The sequence below is a fragment of the Podarcis bocagei genome (genome assembly GCF_964188305.1).
Source record: "Podarcis bocagei genome assembly, chromosome: 12".
In the NCBI taxonomy this organism is placed as follows: domain Eukaryota; kingdom Metazoa; phylum Chordata; class Lepidosauria; order Squamata; family Lacertidae; genus Podarcis; species Podarcis bocagei.
The window spans coordinates 34,319,157-34,340,429 of NC_138137.1; the positions used below are offsets into that span (position 1 = coordinate 34,319,157).

General features: G+C 41.1%; 1 protein-coding gene across 4 annotated transcripts in view; it reads left to right on the forward strand.

Annotated features, from left to right (window-relative positions):
- The window catches only part of CDK6 (cyclin dependent kinase 6), a 98,318-nt gene extending 86,986 nt beyond the window's left edge, over nt 1-11,332 (forward strand). For all 4 annotated transcript variants that reach the window (XM_081164029.1, XM_081164031.1, XM_081164030.1 and 1 more), the window contains exons 6-8: nt 536-586; nt 8,655-8,790; nt 9,435-11,332. In XM_081164029.1, coding sequence (XP_081020155.1) covers nt 536-586; nt 8,655-8,790; nt 9,435-9,581 — 334 coding nt within the window. In that variant the 3' untranslated portion in view covers nt 9,582-11,332. The remainder of the gene's footprint in view (nt 1-535; nt 587-8,654; nt 8,791-9,434) is intronic.
- Nucleotides 11,333-21,273: the final 9,941 nt, after the last annotated feature.

The window sequence follows — 21,273 nt, forward strand, 5'->3', positions numbered from 1 at the left end:
CTTGTTGCAGAAGACATAAATAGGTTCCTCCTATTCACAATTAATTTTGTTTCTATTGTTTGGATAAGGAATAGCCCTGACATTGGCTTGTACATGGAATGTAGCTCTACTCATTTCAAATGCACAACTTATGGAGTTGCTGTCAGTGGCACTATTAAACCCAAAGCATTTGTTTTAGTCTTATGAGACACGCGTAGAGCTTCTTTTTAAAAAGACTTTTCAGCTCTCACTTGGGAGAAAAATATTATGTTGGAAATGGTTTGGGAAGAGTGGATTCTAACAACCAGCTTTTTCTCTCTCAGTGAGCATTGATTTTTACAGTCTCCAAGTGGTGGGAAGCAACTGAACTGTCAGAAGGGTCCAACAAACCCCGCAGCTAGCATATGTTGGATGGATTTCAAAATGTATTCTTTTGGTTGGTCAGACACTGAAGAAGCTAAAGCAGCCAAGACTGGGAAATACATAGGAAAGCTAGATGAAGGGTGTTTTAAAAAATTACTTCAATTACAGAAGGTGTTTCTGTTTTTCTTTTCAGGGCACTTTTTCGTGGAAACTCGGATGTTGATCAGCTAGGAAAAATCTTTGAGTAAGTAATAGCTTCCTGCATTTTTTTCACATAATTAATTTTTAGTGCAATAAGTGCACAGGAATCATTCATCTGTTGCTGAGTCCAGATACTGCCCTTCTAAATAAAACTTCTATCTTACTTTCCAAGCACTAGATATGCCTTTTTTATAGGAGGGGCAAATCCCTTTCTTCAGATTGACTGCTCTATAGAATGTCACTACAGGAATGTCACCAGCGTCTGTTGCCTATTGTCTTTAATGATGTTGGTGACAGCAATGCAAATCCCCCTCCCCACTTAGTGAAATTCTATTATTTCACTTTTTTAAGAACAAACATGTTAGCAGTCTCTTCCATGTCTGTGTTCCATGAGAAGTGCCACAATTCTGGAATCAAATGTTCATCCTACAATTGTACAGTATTGAGTCTTCTTGCTTTTTAATTTCATAAAGTAGCAAGGCTTCCCCCTAGTGCCTTACAATTTCAGGAATTTTTGTACAGTGTATTTCTTTTCTAGGTGTACCCTAACCTGCTATGCTTTTGTTTCATACTATGGCATAGCTGTGATGTGGTCTCCTTTCTCTTCCTTTCCCATCCATTCTCCTTACCTTATGTTCCTTGCCTTTTTAGATTGTAAGCCTGAAGGCAATTCCCCCATCTCCACACTTAAATTGATGTGAGCCAATTGGCCTGCAAAGATGGGTAGATGGGTAGCTGCATACTGGCTGGTCCTTCATCCCTTGTAGCCAGGCCGTCTTCTGTGCATACATTATATAAGGGATGAGAAACTTCTGGCCATCCAGAAGTTGCTGGACTCCAGTTCCTATCAGTCCTAGCCAGCCTCACCAGCAGTCAGGGGTTGGGAAAGTGAAGAGTCCAAGTACATCTGGAAGGCTACAGGTTCCCCATCACTGCTTTATGTGCAGATAATAGTTTGTACCACTGCAGCAACTGGCACTGGAGTACCCAGTCTTGGGACAGTTTACGGAGGATTGCTCCTATTGAATAATAGAAATTCTGGGCTCCTTTGGGAGAAAGATACAATTTTAATAATTTAATTAAATTAATCCCCTTTGGCACTGCAATGGTCCGCTGCTTGATACCATTGTAGTCAAAATGGGACTTTATTTTATGATACATATTTTAAAATCCTAATTCTATTTGTTTCCCCTAGTTAAGTCAGTATAGTGTTTTAAAAATTGGGATTGAATGGCAAGTAGCTTCTGCTCTAGTCTACTACTTAGAGTTCTCCGTTGTTTGGCACAACAACCTGCAGAAATGAAAAGAAAGACTTCCCGATGCCTTTTTAACACACTTTTTAGGAAACCCTTTCTTCAGCTGTGGAAGAATGACCAAGCTATGGATAGCATAGGTCATCAGTCTTGAAGAGCGGCTGCATGCATGAACTGCAGACATGAATGGTAGAGAAGTGATGCTCGGCAAACTCAGGATGGAGAATAAAAACAAACACTGTATTAACAGGGAGCTTAAGCTTCTGCTAGGCATTAGTGTGCAAGCCTCTAAGCACTGACTTCTTCGTTCTCTCCTTTCTGTTTCTTATGCTCATTTTTATGTAGTCTTTCTTACTAGAATGTGCACCAGCCCAGGCAACATGACCGATGGTTGTTTTTAACCATCAAGCAAGGAAGCCTGGGTTGTTGGGGATTGTTTGTTTGTTATTAAATTTATATCCCACCTTTCCTCCCAAAAGAGCCCAGGGTGGCGATATATCACCAGAAATCTTTAAAAATAAAAAAGAGTGGCCCATACATAACATAAACACAGGATATTTTAAAAGTTAAAACATATATGCTCCAGATCCACACATGCAGCAGACTTCTACAGCATGCATCAGATGGGTAGATGCCCACTGAATGCATTGAAGAAAGAGGGTGAAAGGGAGAAAAAGCTCCTGCTCTTTACTGTGCTCATATTCTTCCCAACCTCAGTTTTACATTTTTTATTTCTTACTGTTGACAGTTTAGTAACATTTTTATTTAAGCGCTATTCTGTATATTCTGTCAGCAATATTCCAGTATGTTGAGAAGGCTACAGTATGTTGGGGCACTTTAGTTTAGAGAAAGGTAAGTAAAGGGGGACATAATAGGAGATATCTGAATTTATTGATTATTTATTTAGTATAAAACAATGCATGGTATTGAGTAATTGGATAGAGAGTTCATAATAGTAGAACCAGGGGTCCATTCAACAAAACTGAATGTTAGAACATTCAAGACAGATAAAAGGACATTCTTTTCATCTAGTACATGGCTAAACTATGGAAAGCAGCTGCTGCAAGATATAGTGACAGTAACTGGCTTGAATGGCTTCAGATTTGCAGGGGGATAAGGCTACTAATGGATGCGGATGGTGCTGTGGTCTAAACCACAGACCACTTGCGGATCAGAAGGTCGGCAGTCCGAATCCCCGCAACAGGGCGAGCTCCCGTTGTTCAGTCCCAGCTCCTGCCCACCTAGCAGTTCGAAAGCACATCAAGTTCAAGTAGATAAATAGGTACCGCTCCGGCGGGAAGGTAAACAGCATTTCCGTGGTTCACCAGAAGCGGCTTACTCATGCTGGCCACATGACCCAGAAGCTGTCTGCGGACAAACGCTGGCTCCCTCGGCCTATAGAACGAGATGAGTGTACAACCCCAGAGTCATCCGCGACTGGACCTAATGGTCAGGGGTACCTCTACCTTTTAAGGCTAGCAATGGCTGCTGGTCATGATGGCTAGATTTTACCTCCATTACCATAGGCAGCATGGAAGAATGCTGGGAGACTTATGGCCTTTTGTTGTTGGCTTTTTGGCTTCCCATAGGCATATGGTTGGGCAGCTCAATTACAACTCCCATCAGCCCTAGGCAAGCATGGCCAATAGCCAGGGGTGATGGGAGTTGTAATTCAGAAACATCTTGCGAGCCAAAGGTTCCCTACACCTTTGGAAGATCACGGCAAGGAAAGGAAATCTTATTTTCTCCAGACTAATTTATTCAGTTCTGAAAAGCCACTTTTTCAAAGAGCTTTTTAGAAAAGAGTCAAACAGTGCTTTTGCCAAACTTATCACTGTCCAATTTTAAAACTGTATCATATCTGTTTCTGGAGATTTTTATTTTGTACAACACGATTTCAATAGCTGGTTTTTGTCTTTACCAAGTTGGCTTCCATTTCCTGTGTGCTCTGCCCCACTGTATATGACTCATCAGCATGGCTAATTTGTCATGCCCCTGAATAGCTTTTCCTGCGCAGTCTAGAAAAAGTCAGCCCTCAGTGGTTTGGTCTTTTTGGCGCTGGGAATGATCCCTTCAGTTCATTTATATATAGCTTTACTAGATAAAGAATGCTTTGATATGTGCACTGTGCGTTTTTTCATGGCATAAGAAGCATGGCTGCAATCCTTTTTTTAAAAAAATAAAGAATACAAATTATTTATGACATTTCTGGTGGGGGAAATGAGCCAGGACATGGCTGAGCAGCCAGAAAACAGCCTTTTCTATTTGTTTCTAGTGGGTGCAATTATCTGTGTGGAAAAGAATTTCCCCATGAATCCGAAAGAGAAAATGCTATGCCAACTTGAGCAGCCACAAGACATTCATTATTGCAAGTCTTCTTGCAGCGGCAGGGAAATGGCCAAGTCTCTGTTCCAGCTGTACTTTACTATTTCTAGCATTTCTCTTGCTTCAGAATAAGCTTAGTAGCACTTTCCTGTTTCCACAACTGGCAGTCCCAAAAATCTAATTGATAGCACAAAGATGCTGCTTGCATCTCCGAGTGGGCACATACATCACGATTTGTTTTCTGCGGACTGGAGTAGGACCAGGAATGGGCAGAAGATAGATCAGGCTCTAAGTGGGAGATCTCTGGGTGCTTTGAAGTATGTTGACAAGGGTTCCTGAATCGGAGCTGTTTAACAAATATTGATGTTGATGTTTTATTTTTATTTTTTTATAAGAATTTTATTAAGATTTTTACATTACAAAAAAGGAATAAAACAAAAAGAAAAAAGAAAAAATACAGCCATTATTTTTCGTTTACTTGTTTCTTGGACCCCCTCATACCTCTCTTTTTTGTATTCCAATTCAATTTATTAGCTCAGCAATTTGTTTCCCTCTTTATCCTACCCAAATCTTTATTCTTAAATTTTTATGATCTTGAAACTTTACTTCTATAAACCCATTTTTTCATATTCTTTTAACCCATTATAGCTAGAAACCTCTTAATTTTAATCCAACATTATTCTAAAGTTCGTTAATTTTACAATGTCTCTGTAAATAATCTTTAAATTTATTCCAATCTTCTTCCACTGTGATGTTGATGTTTTAATGTTATATTGATTTATATAACCTAGGTTTGATTATGCATTCCTTTTATATTGTACCTCACTCTGGGATCATTTTAATCAAGGGCAGTGCAGAAACCTTTTAAATAAGTAAATAGTAATGGCGACAACAAAATTAGTACTCCCAGCTTTCTAAAGGGGGGGGGCAGGAATAGAATTCTGTACAGAAGGACTGTGCCCTTGGTTCAGTTCTGGTGCTCAAAACAAATTTCTGGACTCCGAATAATTTAATTCTAAGTGCTTTTAGCACTCGAGTCTGGTTGGGATTCTGGGGGGGGGGGGGAGTATATTCTGCAAGTCTAAAGCCTGCCCATCCCTGGAGTATGTTATCCATGGAAATACTAAGCTTACACAGGTGCAATGCATAAAAAGAGATAAAGCAAAGCATAAGGTAAGAAGCAGCTCCTTTCTCTTTGCAATGAGATATGTGAGAGGAAACAGAGCTTCCATTTTGGTTGTATATATCCACCTCCTCGAGACAAACTGTTGTGTAATTCTTTCTGTGCTGTTTCAACTCCTTGCCCTACAGTTTCCTGCAACGTTTTAAGCGAGAGCCATTTCTGCCTCGCCTCTCATTGCTCTTTTTGTGATGTAGCTTATAGAACCAAGGGAAGTGCACCAAGTAGTTCAAGAGGTAGCAAGTAGGAGTGGTCGCTGTAATTCCCAGGGTAATTGTAAAGTTCATTTGGGATTATAGAATCCTAGGGCTGGGCTGGACCAAAAGGCTATCTGACCCAACTTCCGGCTGTGATGAAGGGCCACCCCTCCACCCATCTGCTGCTTTCCCATACCTTTTGTTTATTTTTCTCATACATGGGCAGAAGGGCAGCTGAACAACCAAATGCGTTGAGCACCTAGGAGAAGCATTGTAAAAATACCAGGGCTGCGGTCCTGAGCACATTCAAGTGGAAGCAATTTCCATTGCAATCGGTGTTGACATCATCAGTGATGTTGGTTTTCTGGGAAAATTTGAGTGGGAAATTAGAATACACATTAGGATAATTTGTATAGGGAAATTTGCATGGGAAAATGTTCAGTTTGCATCAGAAAAAATTATCAGATCCCCTAGAGTGCATTCTGATTTAGTATGTTGACGTTACTTGCATTTAGTAAGTGTAGCAAAATAATTAGAAATGGCCAACCTCACTTTATACTGTATTTGCATTTGACAGCCATTCATTGTGACTAATGAACTTATGAAACATGGAATTTTTCTGTGGAGAAATAAGCACTGGAAAGGTGTCCTGCCCACATCACTGGCCATCACTATTTACTGCTATATTTTTTATTTATTTGTAACTAGTTCTCAAGGTGTTGATTCATACATATTTACATGAATTGCGGTTAGGTCATGTGTTTTGTGTATCTCTAAGAAGCTTTACAGCATGCTATCTATATGTTGACTGCATAATCTTGTATTGCCCCACACTTCGGGGATACATGCATGTAGCTGCCATCATGTATGTCAGTCCTGGGAGTGTGATAATGAAAAACAGCAGTTGTGGGAAGCTGAAGTAACTCACCGTCAGTCACCTAAAAAAATACATGATGAATACATGCTATTAATAATAAGTATTCTTATTATTAGGCACTTACTGTATGTGTGTGTGTGTGTGTGTGTGTGTGTGTGTGTGAGAGAGAGAGAGAGAGAGAGAGAGAGAGAGAGAGAGAGAATGAATGAAAGAATGAAAGAATGAAAGAATGAATGAAAGATAGGACAGTCCCCGTCCAAAAACTCAAATCTTAATAGGAATGTGAAATACAATACAAAAGAAGAATGGAGAGGGAAGAAGAAAACAAATAATAAATAATGGCATCACTAGGCGTCCACAGTTAATGTATATGCAAATACTTAAGCCTTTATATTCTAAACCTGCTCAACCTCTACTGTAAATTAAAATAATAAACTGATAAAGTATTAGGGTTGTATTCAATTAAGTTTTATTCAGAGAATATTTTTTTCTGTAAACTGCCCTGACACCTGCGGGTATAGGGTGGTATATAAATTCAATAAATAAAATAATGAAATACCTACTGGAATTAATGACCCTGTTAGCTGTGCCTATGGATTTTAAAGGATCTACTCTGAGTAGGACTATTGCAAACTATTTGTGACATTTCTGGTGGGGAAAATGCATTGAATACAACCTTTCCTCTCTCATTAATTGTGGTTATAGCTTTATTTCATTTCCTATTGATTTCATTTTTAGTTATTTTCACTTATATCCTGTTCAAAACCTCCCAGCAGTTCACCTGGGCCTCCCAGGCAGCCTCTCTCCTCCGGGCTGGGCTTTAATAAGATACCAGCATCTAGGGTGTTTTGTATTCTCTGGTTTTTTCCTGTGCTTCTTTTGCCTCTCAGCTAATCCTGTTATAAGGACATTCAGTTGATGTTATGTGTTTTTATATTACATTGTGGAGCCATTTTAAATATCACGGGGGAAATTCTGCATTAGTGTAGGTTTGGATTTTTTAAAAAAACTGACATAAATAAAGCCGCTATGATAAAGACAGTTGCAACAGAGGAAGTTGAAAGCTATATATTTTTATTTCTGACTGTACGTTTAATTTGCTAGTAAACCATGCATACAGGACTCATGAGTTTGCACAACGGTCACAACAAAATCAACCTGCTCATGGGTGGTCTTCAGCACTAGGAGGGATCTGCAAGGTTATCCTGTGCCTTGTGGTTATTGGGTAGCCAAAATCAGCACTCCTGACACCTGCAGAATCCTCCACCTTGAGATACAGTAAGAGCTTCACTAAACATGCTCACTAAAAGAACAGTTCCTGGGAAACTTAGAGCAGTGCTGCCACCTTGTGGCGCAACACAAACATTTCCTTCTTGTTTCCCGGCCTTCCACGTGGCTTTGTGCCTCAAAGGAATACTAAACTCAGTTGCAAATGCCAGTTTTGCTTATAATCTGGTATGAAATGACAGCTGAATATCTCAATGAGGCGTCCATCAGGGACCCCTGCTTCCCTTGCTTTCTGCCTGCAGCCCTGTTTTTTAAACCTTCTGCCTTGTCCACTTAATTCCCAGCTGCAAACAAGCTTTTAGGTACAGTATGTATAGCTTCATTTGCCTACATTCCCAGGCAGGGATCTCCCATTCTTCTCTCTCTCAGTTGTTTTTCAACATTGTCTGTTTTGGATTCTAATCTCTTTGGGTACAGACACCTGTACACTTCCCCTTATGTGGCCATAAGCTGCAATGCCACTGAAAAATAAGAACAGTGATAATAAGTAAACTCTGATATATCCTGATACATTGAGGTTTTTCTGGTTGCAGTCCTAACCCACTAGCCTTGGAGTGATCCCCATTGAATTCTAATTGGCTTTTGCTTTTTTAACTTTGGGAGTGGAGGGGTGGAGGATTTGGGGTGGGGCATGGTTGGCTCAGCCACTAGGCAGACTGAATCAGCTGCTTCAGGCAGCAGAAGCCCCCAAGGCGACAGCCCTGCGGACACCCCACCTGCTCCAGCACAGAAGCGGTGCCGGCGTCAGCTGAAATCGTGTGAGGTCTTGCTGAGTGTGCAAGATCTCACATGATTAGCATCAGCTGCATCAGCGATGGCACCAGTTTGGGGGAAGTGTGCTTTAGAGGGATAGTGCCAGGGTGTGGCACAAAGTGCATTTTTCAAGTGGGTGAGATATGTCATCAGAAGCGCAGGGGTGTGAATGAAGCAGTAAGTAGTGGTGCTTTTCTTGGAGTTAAATGCCTGATTCTTTCTTCCTTTCTTCCTTGCAGTGCAATTGGGCTTCCCAAAGAAGAGGACTGGCCCAGTGACGTTGCCCTCCCAAGGAATGCTTTTCCTGCTAGAGATCCGCAGCCCATTGAGCTTTTCGTAACAGATATTGATGAACTAGGCAAAGACTTGCTGCTTGTAAGTGTCTGCTCCACTGAAGCTTTAGAAACTAGCTGCTGCCAGTATCACGTGACCCAAACAAAAAGCAATATGCTTTATACCTAGGGTTAAGAACTTAATTCATTCTGGAGGTCCATTCTTAACCTGAAACTGTTCTTAACCTACGGTACCACTTTAGCTAATGGGGCCTCCAGCTGTCACCACGCCACCAGAGCACGATTTCTGTTCTCATCCTGAAGCAAAGTTCTTAACCTGAGGTACTATTTCTGGGTTAGCGGAGTCTGTAACCTGAAGCGTCTTTAACCCGAGGTACCACTGTATGTGAAATTAATAGGAGTAGTGATGATGGGTGAAAATGTCAGAACCTCTGATTATATCTTTTAGAAAATATCCATAAATGAAGTGTGTCAAAATCTTTTCTGCTCGTTTTGGATATTAATAATTATAGGGTTTTTTCTCTCCCTCATGGTGTATTGTGGCTGGGCTGGAAGCAAGGACACAAAACCTCAGTTTTCCCATTATTTTCCTTTAATCGGAATAAAGGAACTGCTGCCATTCTTTGCTAAGCTTTTAAGGGACAGTATCATAAGATGAGCCTTGCTGTTGTCTCAGACTCCACAGTGCCTTCTAATTTATAATTGTCTCATTTTCCTTACATACAGAAATGTTTGGCATTCAACCCCACAAAGAGAATATCAGCTTACGATGCCTTATCTCACCCTTATTTTCATGATCTGGAGAAATGCAAGGAGAATACAGACTCTGATTTGTCATCCCTTCAAAACTCCACTGAGATGACTACACCATAAGGCTGCTTGAGGTCCAACTTACAGATGAACAAAATGTAGATGATAAGGTCACCATTGAGGGTAAAAAAACCATAGCTGTCTGACTGAAGGTTATTCCCCAGAGGCTTTATGGTCTGAGTGCTTCTTCAGGATGATGACCTGCTTCTCCTCGGAAAATGACCAAGTTGCCTTCATCAAAGCAAATGCAAGAGTCAAGGTTTCCAATGACTCCCTCTGTGGCTTGATGTTTGTTTAGTTGACCTGAGGATCACCAGGTGAAGAGAAGCTGCTGACCAGTTTTTTGCTGCCATTTTCTTCTTCCTTACATTGAATGGTGCCGTCGTGGATTAGAGAAATCCAGTCTCACTACCAAAACCTGACTTAACCTCGGTGTCTAGGTGCTGAAGTCTGATTCGGTACTCCTTTGGAGTTAACGGTGATAGTCTGTTTGCTTTGCTTAAAAAAATGATTTCAGAAAATTACTTCCTTAAAAGCAATATTTAAAAGAATGACATTGAAAATACTGAACCTCTATACAGCCTGCAGTTAAGAGAAATGTGTACAAACACATCTGGCTATTGTAATCACACAGGAATGTCCTTCCCTGATAGGAAACATGAGATGATAATTACAGCATTTTGTTGCTACTCATAATAACTTGTGTCTCTAGCTTAATGCACAAGGGTATTATTAACAAGATTGTGCACATATGGAAAAGGGAAAAGGTGAAGTTTTTTTAAAAAAAAAGAATGTAAGGATCACTTCTCTAGTCTGCTGATATTATGTCAGTCATCGCAAAGTGTAACCTCTTTATTCATCCTTTCATGATACTGCTGTACATCTTCAGCAGTGATACATTTCCGACATCTATTATGCCCAGTTAACGTGTTTAAATGGGTATATGAAAAACCAAGTGTTCCTTTAGTATTACCTCCATATTATTTTCAGTGAACAATGAAAAGCACGTGCTGAAATGTTTTCCCTGTCTTCGGAGAACAAATCTGACTTCACAATCCTATTGTCACTTACCTGGAAGTAAGATTCATTGAACTCAGTGGGACTTACTTTTGAACTGACAGGTATAGGGTTATAGTGCAAGGATGCAATCCTGTGTGCTTTTTCCTGGGAGTAAGCTACATTGAGCACAATGGGACTGACTTCCGAGGAAGCATGCATAGGATTGTGTTGTTAGGAGGCAAGTGCTCGCTACAGCATTGCTTAACATACAAACACTGAACGCCTTACCCACAATAAACCTCAGGCACTGGAGTGCACGAATTGTCCCTGCATATCAACCTCAGATCCTTTACATTTCATGTAATTTAGGATATTTTATTTTTCTACACCGTGAAGCAGGAGGAGCCCTTCTGAATCACCGTTTAGATTGATCGCTTTGCTATGCTTTCTCTGCCAAACATGCCAGCCAGCTTTATTCAGTAATTCACCTAGCTGCCTTATCACAAATACTTTAAATGTTACATTAAATTTTGTAAATATTTTAGTTTTAAGGGTTTTTGGTTTTTTTAAAAAAAAATAGAATTTTAAAAAGAAAATTTATTTTTGTAGTATGGTTTTGATGAAATATTTTTAATCCACGAGAGAAAGATGTACTCCTAGCCTGGTTCTACTGTAGTGATCCAGATGTAACTCTAGGGAAATACTGCCCAAATGTGTTACAGCTGTAACAACAGCAACAACCAGAGGGATAGGTGCTGTTGGAAATAACTGATGGCTAGTACTGTTAACACATACAATAATTATTGCTGTGCCAACCCATCCTTTTGTTTTTGTTTTTGTCGTTTCAATTTACTGGGGGCCGAAATCTATGGGACAATTGAGTAGTTCTGTCCTTGGGTGCAGTTTTCTCCCAGGGGACAGGCTGACCAGTATTAGACCCCTCCAGCATGGGGACAGGTGGCCTTAACCCTTTGCATTACCAAACAGGATTGGGGCTCTCCCCCCCAAAAAATCTGTTAAAATGGGACCTTTCTTTGCAATGCAAATTACAAGTGCAGGGAAGCCCGATCCAGAGTAGAATGAGAGCACATAGGGTTAAAGCCCACTAGCCCCATGCTTGGTTGCCAATCAGAATAGGGAGGCCAGCCCTGGAAATGAGGACCTATACTCAAGGGCAGAACTATGCTGGTAAGGTCACTTGTAATTTGGCCCTGAACTGTATCAGCCACTCTCTTCTGTCCTTGCATGTTCACTTGTAGGAGATTCCTCCAACATTTTCTGGTGCATTCTCCATGCAGCAGCAGGGAAATGGAAGGATGTTGGTGTGCAAAAGTTCTCCAACACAGTGGACTTTCCCCCCAGGTGCTGCTGCTCATCCTTTGCCCTAAAGCCTCAACTGAAGTGTAGCGAAAGCTTTCTTTTGGGTGTGCCCTGAGCATCGCATGGCACAAAAGGTTTGCTTTAGGTGCAGTGTGTAGCTTCACTTTGCATGCTTAATTTTCCTAGTCTTTAAGTCAGAGCAAGGGAAGGGGATGACCCTTTTCTACCACCAAAATCCCATGGTGTGATCCTGACTAAAATTGCCTTCCAGCCCCCGTTGCTTTTTCGGGCACAAGGGAAGGTGCTATTGGCACAAACAACAACTGTGTGGTGGGGTTTTGATTTTACTCAATATCACATTGCAAGAGTAAAGAAGTAAAAAAAACCCCACTGTAGGCCTGATCACTCCCTGCCCCATACAGATGGCATTCAGAACTATAAAAAATTAAGCTCACAGGACCAAACTATGCTTTCATATGCCCATCTGATGCAATTGGCGAAGTGTGAAATTATTCTGAGTGCTGCCACTAGGTGGTGCACATTTCCTGAATTTTGAAGGAAGCATCCCTTTTTTATGTTCCTATAAGCCAAAGGTCTATGATCAAAACACCTTTTACAAAAATCAATCAATGTATGTAGCCATGATTGCCACTATCTCTATGATACTGTTTTTCTTATCTCTGAAAGAAGATACATACAGCCCAAATTAGCACTTTCCAGGACCTGTAATTTTTCCATAATCGAAGTACACCTGCATCTGGGAAGGACTATTGGGGGTGCACTGTAAAAAAATAAGAATGCTATGCTATGGAAGTTTTCTGCCACTTAACAACACATCTAAAAGTTAATTTCCAGAAGCTGAAATCATCCATTTGTCATAGTATCCATAACAGCATGTGACTAAAACTTAACATGCTGATAGTTGATTTATGGTAGTCACGGGGCATAGCGACGTCATGACTTTAGGTCATGCCAAGTCCCAACATCTCACAGTTCATAGATGCAAAAGCACCTTGCGTGACCAGTCGCAAACCTCAGTCTCTTTCTAGTCTACCCAAATTGCTGCCATGTTTGAGGTGTAACCAAGCTGCCCAAGAGAGGATTGGAGAGACACCACAGCTCAGAGCACGATCTTTCCGTATGGAGAGTCTCTGGTTCAGTCTCTGGCAACTATGGAGAACACTGCCAGCCAACATAGATGGGAGCAGGCTAAATAGACAAATAGCCTGACCTGGTATAAAGCTGTTTCCTGGGTCCCTGATTAGAGAAGGAACCTTTCCATACTTCCCAGTGTACCCCCGGTTACTGGCATATTAATCCTGTCATTCAGGTGCTTATATTTTTGTTTTGACTATCCCCTTTTAAAGTGTGTTCCCCACCCCCCGACACCAGGTGCCACAAAATGTAAGTTATGGACCTCCGTAAGCTGTAGGATATGTATCTTTGTGAATATCTGTTCATTCAGCACAGGAATGGAACTATAAATGCTTAGGGCACCTCTGCATAGGAAGCTCTCCTGCCTCCAGTTAAAATCTTCGGCCCCAATCCAGAGAGCCCCTCTAGAACGCACAAGGGCTTGGGGTGACCAGTGGGACTCCTTGCTTTTTCCACTTCTGGCAGCAGTTCCTTATGCTGCACTGGAAGGTTCCCTGGTGTCTGAGGATCAGTTTTTCAGGCAGTTGTGATGAGATGCAAAGGAATCAGCCCTTGCTGTACACGCCAAGCCCACCAAACACAGCTCTCTGGATTGGGATCTATAGCACCAAACCGGGTGTTCAGGAGGAGTCTTCTGTGGGAAAAGAAAAATATTTTGCAGGATAGGACATCCCTGTGAACCCAGACCGTTCAATGAATTTTGTGGGATATTGCATCAGCTACATGGTTCTTGCCATTTGCCATGCAGGTGGGATAGGTCAACACAGGCTCTGACTACTTAAGCATGTGCAGTGTGCAATCCGAGGCATAAAGCCCTAGGATATGTTGTACTGTACACCAACATCCTCTGCCCCATTGGAAGGTAATACCCTGAAGCTCTCATATCATTTAGTTCAGCTGCTTGGGTTAGCAGAAGTCACAGACTGGCCCCTTGCTTTGTTTGGTATCATAGATCAGCCTTGTTTGGATTGTCCACCTGCATTTTCATTTGCCAAAATCTATTGTCGTGTTGCCTAATGTATTGTGCTCCGTTTCTATATTTATATGAGATACTTGTTTTAGAATAATGTTTTATTTGTACAAAGGACAAATCTCTTGGCTGCTAGAAACAATGCCTATTTTAAAAGGTGGAATAATTAGATAGGCTGTGATAGTTTTCTAGTTAAAAGATAATGTCTCCCTGCAAACTTACAAACATTATCAGGACTTCTATATAGATACATACCGGTCATAAAATGTACATTATGCTTTAAAAGGTCAGGCATTTTAACTGTGTTTGCTGTGTTAAATGAAAGTGAATACAAAAGCATGCAGTGCTTTTGCGGTGTCTGCTATGTGAAACCTTTCTAATTAGTATAGTTCTGTTTGAACTGAAGTTTGGATGAGATTTGCTAGTACAATATGTGGATTAGAAATTCTCTACCAGTACTTTCTGTCAGATGTTCTCTCATATTCTGCTTTTGGACAGGGTGTTAATTAGTTCCATCCCACCCCACTCAATTTCATTGACTGGTATTGGGACATAATTTCAGGTATTCTATATCTGTAGAGATACAATGTTGAGACCAGAGCTTTGGAAGGCAGTGGACATTGTCCACAGTAGGTATACCTAGAGAATGGGTGAGTACCTTAGTCATAATAAGATTTTAGCACATAACTCTGTGCTTGTGTTGCTCGTTCCCTCTGCATTCTGCCCAATGTTGCCAACTTCCCTTGTTCATAATATTGTTCAGCACATTGCCACAAATGCTTGCAAATGTGTGGTTCAGTGAGAATCAGCAGTTCAGTGAGGTTCAGCAGTTTCCTAGCATATAACATTCCAAACTTTCATTGTCAGCAAAGGGCTCTTCGCAAAATGGCTACTTCTGTCCAACCCATTTTTATCAAAATGTAGGGGAAAGACTGTTCTTGGGGTACCCTACGATTACAGGTTCTTGTCCATGAATGCTTAAGTTGCAAATTCCCAGCAATGTACCTTTTTGCTATTTTTATTCATTTGCTCTGAACCAGTGGTGTTCAGACAATTGCAAAGGTCCTCTTTTATGAATCAATGAGAACTGCTGGCTTTGTCATGACTTCAGGAGAGGTAAATCCTCACTTTTTGAGATTTTGCTCTGTAGTGGTCACTTGCTATTCCTGCTACTGAATTTGGTCAAGCACTTTAATCCTAAGCACAACTACAACCCACTGAAACCCCTCCAAGTACTGTGCTTAGGATCAGGGTGTTTCAAAAAGTGTTCCTCACACTAGCACAAAGCCACGCCTCTTAGTATTTATATTGTGTGCATGGAGGTCGTGCAGGGAAATTATATAACCTGTTTATGCAAAAACAGTATTGTGCATGTCCTGTTAGTACTGAGCTATGGGTAGCCAAGCATGTGGGCAAATGAAAGCAGAAGTCCCATCATGACCGAGGCTAGAGTTGTGATGGTGCACTGGGGCAAATCCCATAGGAGGGCCTAGGCAGAATGTAGAAAGCAAGAGCCATAGAAATGTAGCACAGCAGAGGTATAGCTGAGCATAGTTTGGGGAACAGTTCACCTGAAGAAGACTGGGCAAGATTGGGTAGGAGCAACAAGTAAAAAGAAAGGCAGGCAGATGAGGAAGCTAGAAGACTGGCAGGCAGAGAGACCCAAGAATAGTGACAAAAATTGCCTTAGGAGGAGAGCTACAAAGCCACATAGCAGAGCCAGAATTTGGTTGTTGTCAAATCAAAGAGAGCCCTGACCAGGAAGCAACTGAAAGCAATGAGGGTCAGGAGGAACTGATGGGCTGCCTGCAAGGACCCATGCTGGAACCTTGGAAGAGAAAAATTGACGCACCACAAGAACAAGGAAAGGAGGGTCGCCAGCATGGACAGCTGCCTTATTCTGAGTCAGACCATTGGTGCATCCAGCTCTGTATTGCCTACACTGACTCAGCAGTGCCTTTATGCATTTCAGACAATGGTCTGTTCCAGCCATCCTTGGGAGACGCTGGAGATTGGAACAAAGCAGACTCTCCATCACTGAGCTGTAGCTCTTCCCCAAGTACAATAATGAGAAACACACAAGGTATTGTGCAGACAAGCTGCATTTATTACTTAATCACTTGTTCCCAATGCATTTGGGTTGCTTTTCCTCTAGGGGATTTATCCAGCAGTCAGCTCGATACATACAGCTCTTGCATGCAGTGGCGTGCTATTGTCTCCAAACATGATTTCTATCACTTCCAATGGGTCGCCACAAGGGGCACTAGTGCACACTTTGGGAAATTAGTTCAGTTAATTCTTGACAATTAGCAGAAGAGGTAAAGTAGGAGTGAGGGGAGCCATGCATGTCCAAGCAAGCATACAAGAACTCCCGGATTGTGGTCATTGATGTAAATAGAACTTTGGAGGAACTCATTTATAAAAACTTAAAAGTAGCCAAGTAAGCAAAAACCTTGGGTAAACCTTCATTAGGGTAGAGCAGGATTTTAGTAAGTTTTGAAAGCTAATGATTAATGGATGCTAAGGCTATGGGAAATTGTGGTGCTAAGGTAAAAAAGACTGTATTTCTGTACTGCATGCAGAAGGTCCCAAATTCAGTCTTGGGTATCTTCATTTGAAAGAATCGTAGGTGGTTGAACAAGGAAAGAGTCTGCCTAAGAACCTGCAGAGCAGCTGTATTTCTAAGGCAATAAATGCAAAAACCATATGGTAAAAAGACTGAATCCATGGGCATGACTTGTTCAAACTATTTTTTTATATAAGCTCTGGATCTAGTAACAAAAGTAATTCCATAGCAATTTACCTTTCTTGCACGGTGTGACATGATAACTTTAAAAGTATTTCACAACATGGAATCAAAACCCAGGGACACTGCCATATTAATACAACTTGTGTGTTGAAACTTTCATACAGAGGGGTTCGTTTTTCCTCGCTGTAAAAGCATAATGGCATCCTAGATCAAGGCTGCAGTTCTAACCCTCCCTCACCTGGGAGTAAGCATGATTAGGCTCACCTGTAGGTTATGTTTTTAAACCTACTTGCACTGTGTCTAGCACAATGTATAAGTTAATGGAAGGTACCAATGAATAGTCTTGACTGGTGCTGTTCAGCATTTCAAGCGTTTTCATTAGGCACTTTAGAATGAGCTTGTCCAAAGCCATTTCAGGTCAAACCTGAAACACATAAGGTGTTCAGTTCTCTCATTAACCTGGTTTTTGCATTTGCAGGAGGAAATCCTGTTTTCCCTGGAGCGAGGGAAAGGAACCTGTCACCCTCCAGATGTTGCTTTCCTAACTATTGGCCATGCTGGCTGGGACTGATTGGAGTTCAAGTGCAACAATATCTGGAGGGCCACAGCCTCCCACCCCTTCACACCTTGTTCAGAGCCCAGATGCTAACAGTATACCCTGGTAGGTTCTGATATACAGCAAAATGAGTATTGGTGCAGCAGTAGAGGCAACACGTTGCATGCAGAAGGTCTCAAATTCAGTCTCAGGTATCTTCATTTGAAAGAACCGTAGGTGGTTGAACAAGAAAGAGTCTGCCTAAGAACCTGCAGAGCAGCTGCCTGCCAGAGTAGACCATCCTGGGCTAGATGGGCTAATGGTCTGAAGCAGAATAAGGCACCTTTGTAAGTTCCTAACAAATTGTTCTCCTAGCTAAAAAGGAAAGCACTTAAAGCCCTGCCTAAGCCTTGGAGGCCCACTTTGACGGTGGAGTCAGCAGCAGAGAGGCCAAGGCCCTGACTCGCCACCCTGCAAAGTGGCCTCCTTACAAATCCTGTTGCCACTGACTGGTAATCCCATAGTACCATTCAGGAGGGCTGAATTTATATGGCGGGGGGCTTGCATTTTTAAATAATAATGATTTATCCCATGCTCTTTAGATCTACTAGGACAGGGGTTGCTCTCCAGATGTTGTCAGGCTCCAACTCGCATTTGTCCAGCAACATGTGGAATGTCACAGTTTTTCGACTTTTTATTCTTCTGATTCAGTACTGCTTTTTATTTTTGAATGATGTGTTCACCTTAGCAAGATCAAATACCAACTGAGGTCCCCATTTTCTCCACATATTTGGCGTGGCCTTCCTGAAGAGCCATCAGTAATAATCTGTTCTCCTTGACTCTGCATCTCATGCTGTGTCCCTCAGTGCCATATTGTAGTGGTCTACCTAAAATGCCTTCCCCTTCAGCCATTACACCTTTGCTTTTGCCACATATTGATGACAGAATAGCGTATATGGTGGGGAACACCTGCATTCCACCTCAGCCGCCTGCTGTTTAGACCCTGTTATAATATCCCCCCTCCTGCTAAAGAGAGTTGTGTGAAAGGCTGTGTGTCTGTGGGTTCACTGTGTAAACACAGAAGGTTGGTGCCTGGGGCAGAATTTGCCCTGAGAACCTGAGTATTCATATAATATTATATATATATGTAAAAATCATCGCTTCAAAGACCTGTTTTATAACTTGAAATCCAGAATGTGGGGAATATGGTGCATTCTCTTAGAATCAGAACACGTTTTCATTTGTACATGTGCCATTGAGTAGTTTTTTTTTTTATTATTATTATATAGTCATGTATTTTTATTTCCTCACAAGTTAATATTCCTTCAGTCCTAGGGCCTGAACATGCAAATATACAAAAGCGGTATAATTGGTCGCCTGCAATTAAGCTAAATGCTTCAGTTGGTTTCAGCTGTGGTCCCAAGTACAGCTCCATCGTAATCGTAATTCTATGCAATAGCCTTAATCCAATGGTTCTAATGGAAGTCTAGAACTTCATGGTCATGGGGTTTCACATCTAAGCACAAGGAGATCACTCTGTACACGACAAGAATCTCCTGTCCATGCATGGATCCCTTCATGGAAGAGAACGGGAAGGTTCTGCACACGCCGGTCTTTAGATTTAGATTATGGACTGTGTCCCCTGGTTCTAAACTCTGGGTGCTCAGATGTGTAAGCAGAGCTCCCATGTAAATGGATCTCCCCATTCACTTGAATAGATGGGAGCAGCACTGGGCTATCCTATTAAGGTGAACTGATAAGAGTCTGTGTGCATGTAGAGTTCCCATGCTTCAGTTAGACTAATGGAGTGATCCTAAAACTTACTTACCCAAATAAATGTTGTTGATTGAGCATCCCAAGTGATACAAAATGGTACAAAATGCAGCTGTATCCATTTTTGGCAGGCAGATATGCCAGTGCAAATATTGGTGACGGGGCTACAAATCATCCTACTAAAGTCAATTCCTCAGGCTCAGCTGGCTTGGGCTGTTACAGGAATAGAATAAAATCTCAATCCTCAACCCATTTATCCCTGAGTAGTTTCATTTACATTTCTTGAAGTCAACTGACTTTTCTACAGGATCATTGCAGTGCAAGTCATTTCAAGACGACAGTTTCAGGGTCTCGACCCTAAGCATAGTTGCTCTTCAACATCTTCCATTGAAACTAATGAGATTTACTTGGGAATAAGTGTGTTTACAATTGCAAGGGAGTATTTGCAGTCTCAGGTTCCTGGTTCGTAACTGACTGATGCAGTGAGGACACATGGTTAGTAACAGCACTTGGACCCAATTGTTGGGGTCAACATTTGTTGAAAAGATGGACATTTATATCCAAGTTATTTTATCTGCAATGTAAATGATTGCTATTTTAATTGATGTGTGCTTTTCTTTACTAAAACGGATACTACTATTGGCTTCTCAGAGTTAAAAACAAGTGTAGTATATTACTAGCCTTTTTAGGGAACGTGTCAGTAGCTGCAAGTGTAGAAGGTCTGTGCTTTTACAATATAGGTTGCCTTAAAATGTTTTAGATATGCAAGCTGCTAATCTGATTGTAGGGACTAAATGTTAGACAGGATATAAAGTACATAATCTGAGTGAGCCGCATAGTATATTTGCATTTTGCAACTGAAGAGAGAAAGCTTATTGGACGTAGTATTTTTTAGGTCTCATTTGTTTGTTTTGTTTGTTTTTAATGTATGTAAACTTGAAAGTTTTGGTAAAGCAAAATGTACACGTAGAACAGTAGAGTGGAAGAGGATCGTGCTGGAAATTAAAATTAGAAGAAAAGAGCTTGATTTATTTTCTGTGTTTTGGTTTGACATTGTCACTAGAAACTAGTCAGTGACGGATACCTAAAGCCGTTTCACTGATTTCTTGTCATTAGAGTAAGCCTTAGGTATCATTGTACATAAAGGTTTTTGTAACAGAAGGAGAGAGGGCCGTTGTTCTTGGATCCTGCTTATGGGCTTCCCACAGGCACCTGTGGGAAAAGGATGCTGGACTAAATGGGCCACTGGCCTGATCCACCAGGCTCTTGCTATGTTCTCTTAACTATGACTTACAAAGCATTCTGCGTTTATTGATAGGATTGCCAGCTTACCACAAAAGCTTTGACTAGCCTACTCCCGTTTCTTTATTAGTGGCATGATTTGCTGAAATCAGCAAATGACCCCTTTCTCAGCACTGAGGTGAACATTATCACTGGCTAATGCTTGTAGATCAAGCCGCTGGTTAAAATGCTGGCAACCTAATTGTTGAACCATAAATGAAAGCCACGGAGCTAGAAGTAAATATTGGCATCTGGATATAAAAGTCTGTATTTCAAAAGTACCATTTTCATGGTTTAGGCTTAGTTGCAAGAGTTCATGCCTACCAAAATACTGATTCATTATGTGTATCCTTGTATAGGCGAATGGTTGGGGGAACATATTATGGTGAGATTTGCTGTTAAATGGTTTTGTCTTTATTTTTGTGATATTCTTTACCAAGATACTAATCATTGTAAATTAAGGGGGGGGTGTTAAACTAGCAAGTGTCAAATTGGGAGTTTTTGGGTCATTCTCAAACAAATATTAAGTGTACTTTGAACTTGATGCCCTGAATAATTTCCTGTAACTCTGCAATGCAGCAGAGACTCATCATATTCTGAGAGACATCTTTTTGTAAGGGATGCTGTTTTAAAATCTGAAATACCTGTGAATTTATAAAAGCCTTGGTGTACAATGTTATGGTGTTTAAAAAAAAAACAGATTAACATCATCTGGTTCCTGTGATTTATTATTATTGTTATTTTTCACTAGTAGATGCTCCCTATCAACTTTAGTGCAATCTTTCTAAACTAAAAGCAATGTAATATAAATGTGGTCTTCAACATGGTATCTCTTAAAATAAATCAGAGAAATTTCCTGACAGCTGGGGGGGGGGGGACACCAGAATCTAGATGCAAGTATGGTGAACTTGCCGGACTCCAACTCCCATCAGCCTCAGCCAGCATGCCTGATGGTCAGGGATGATGGGAGCCA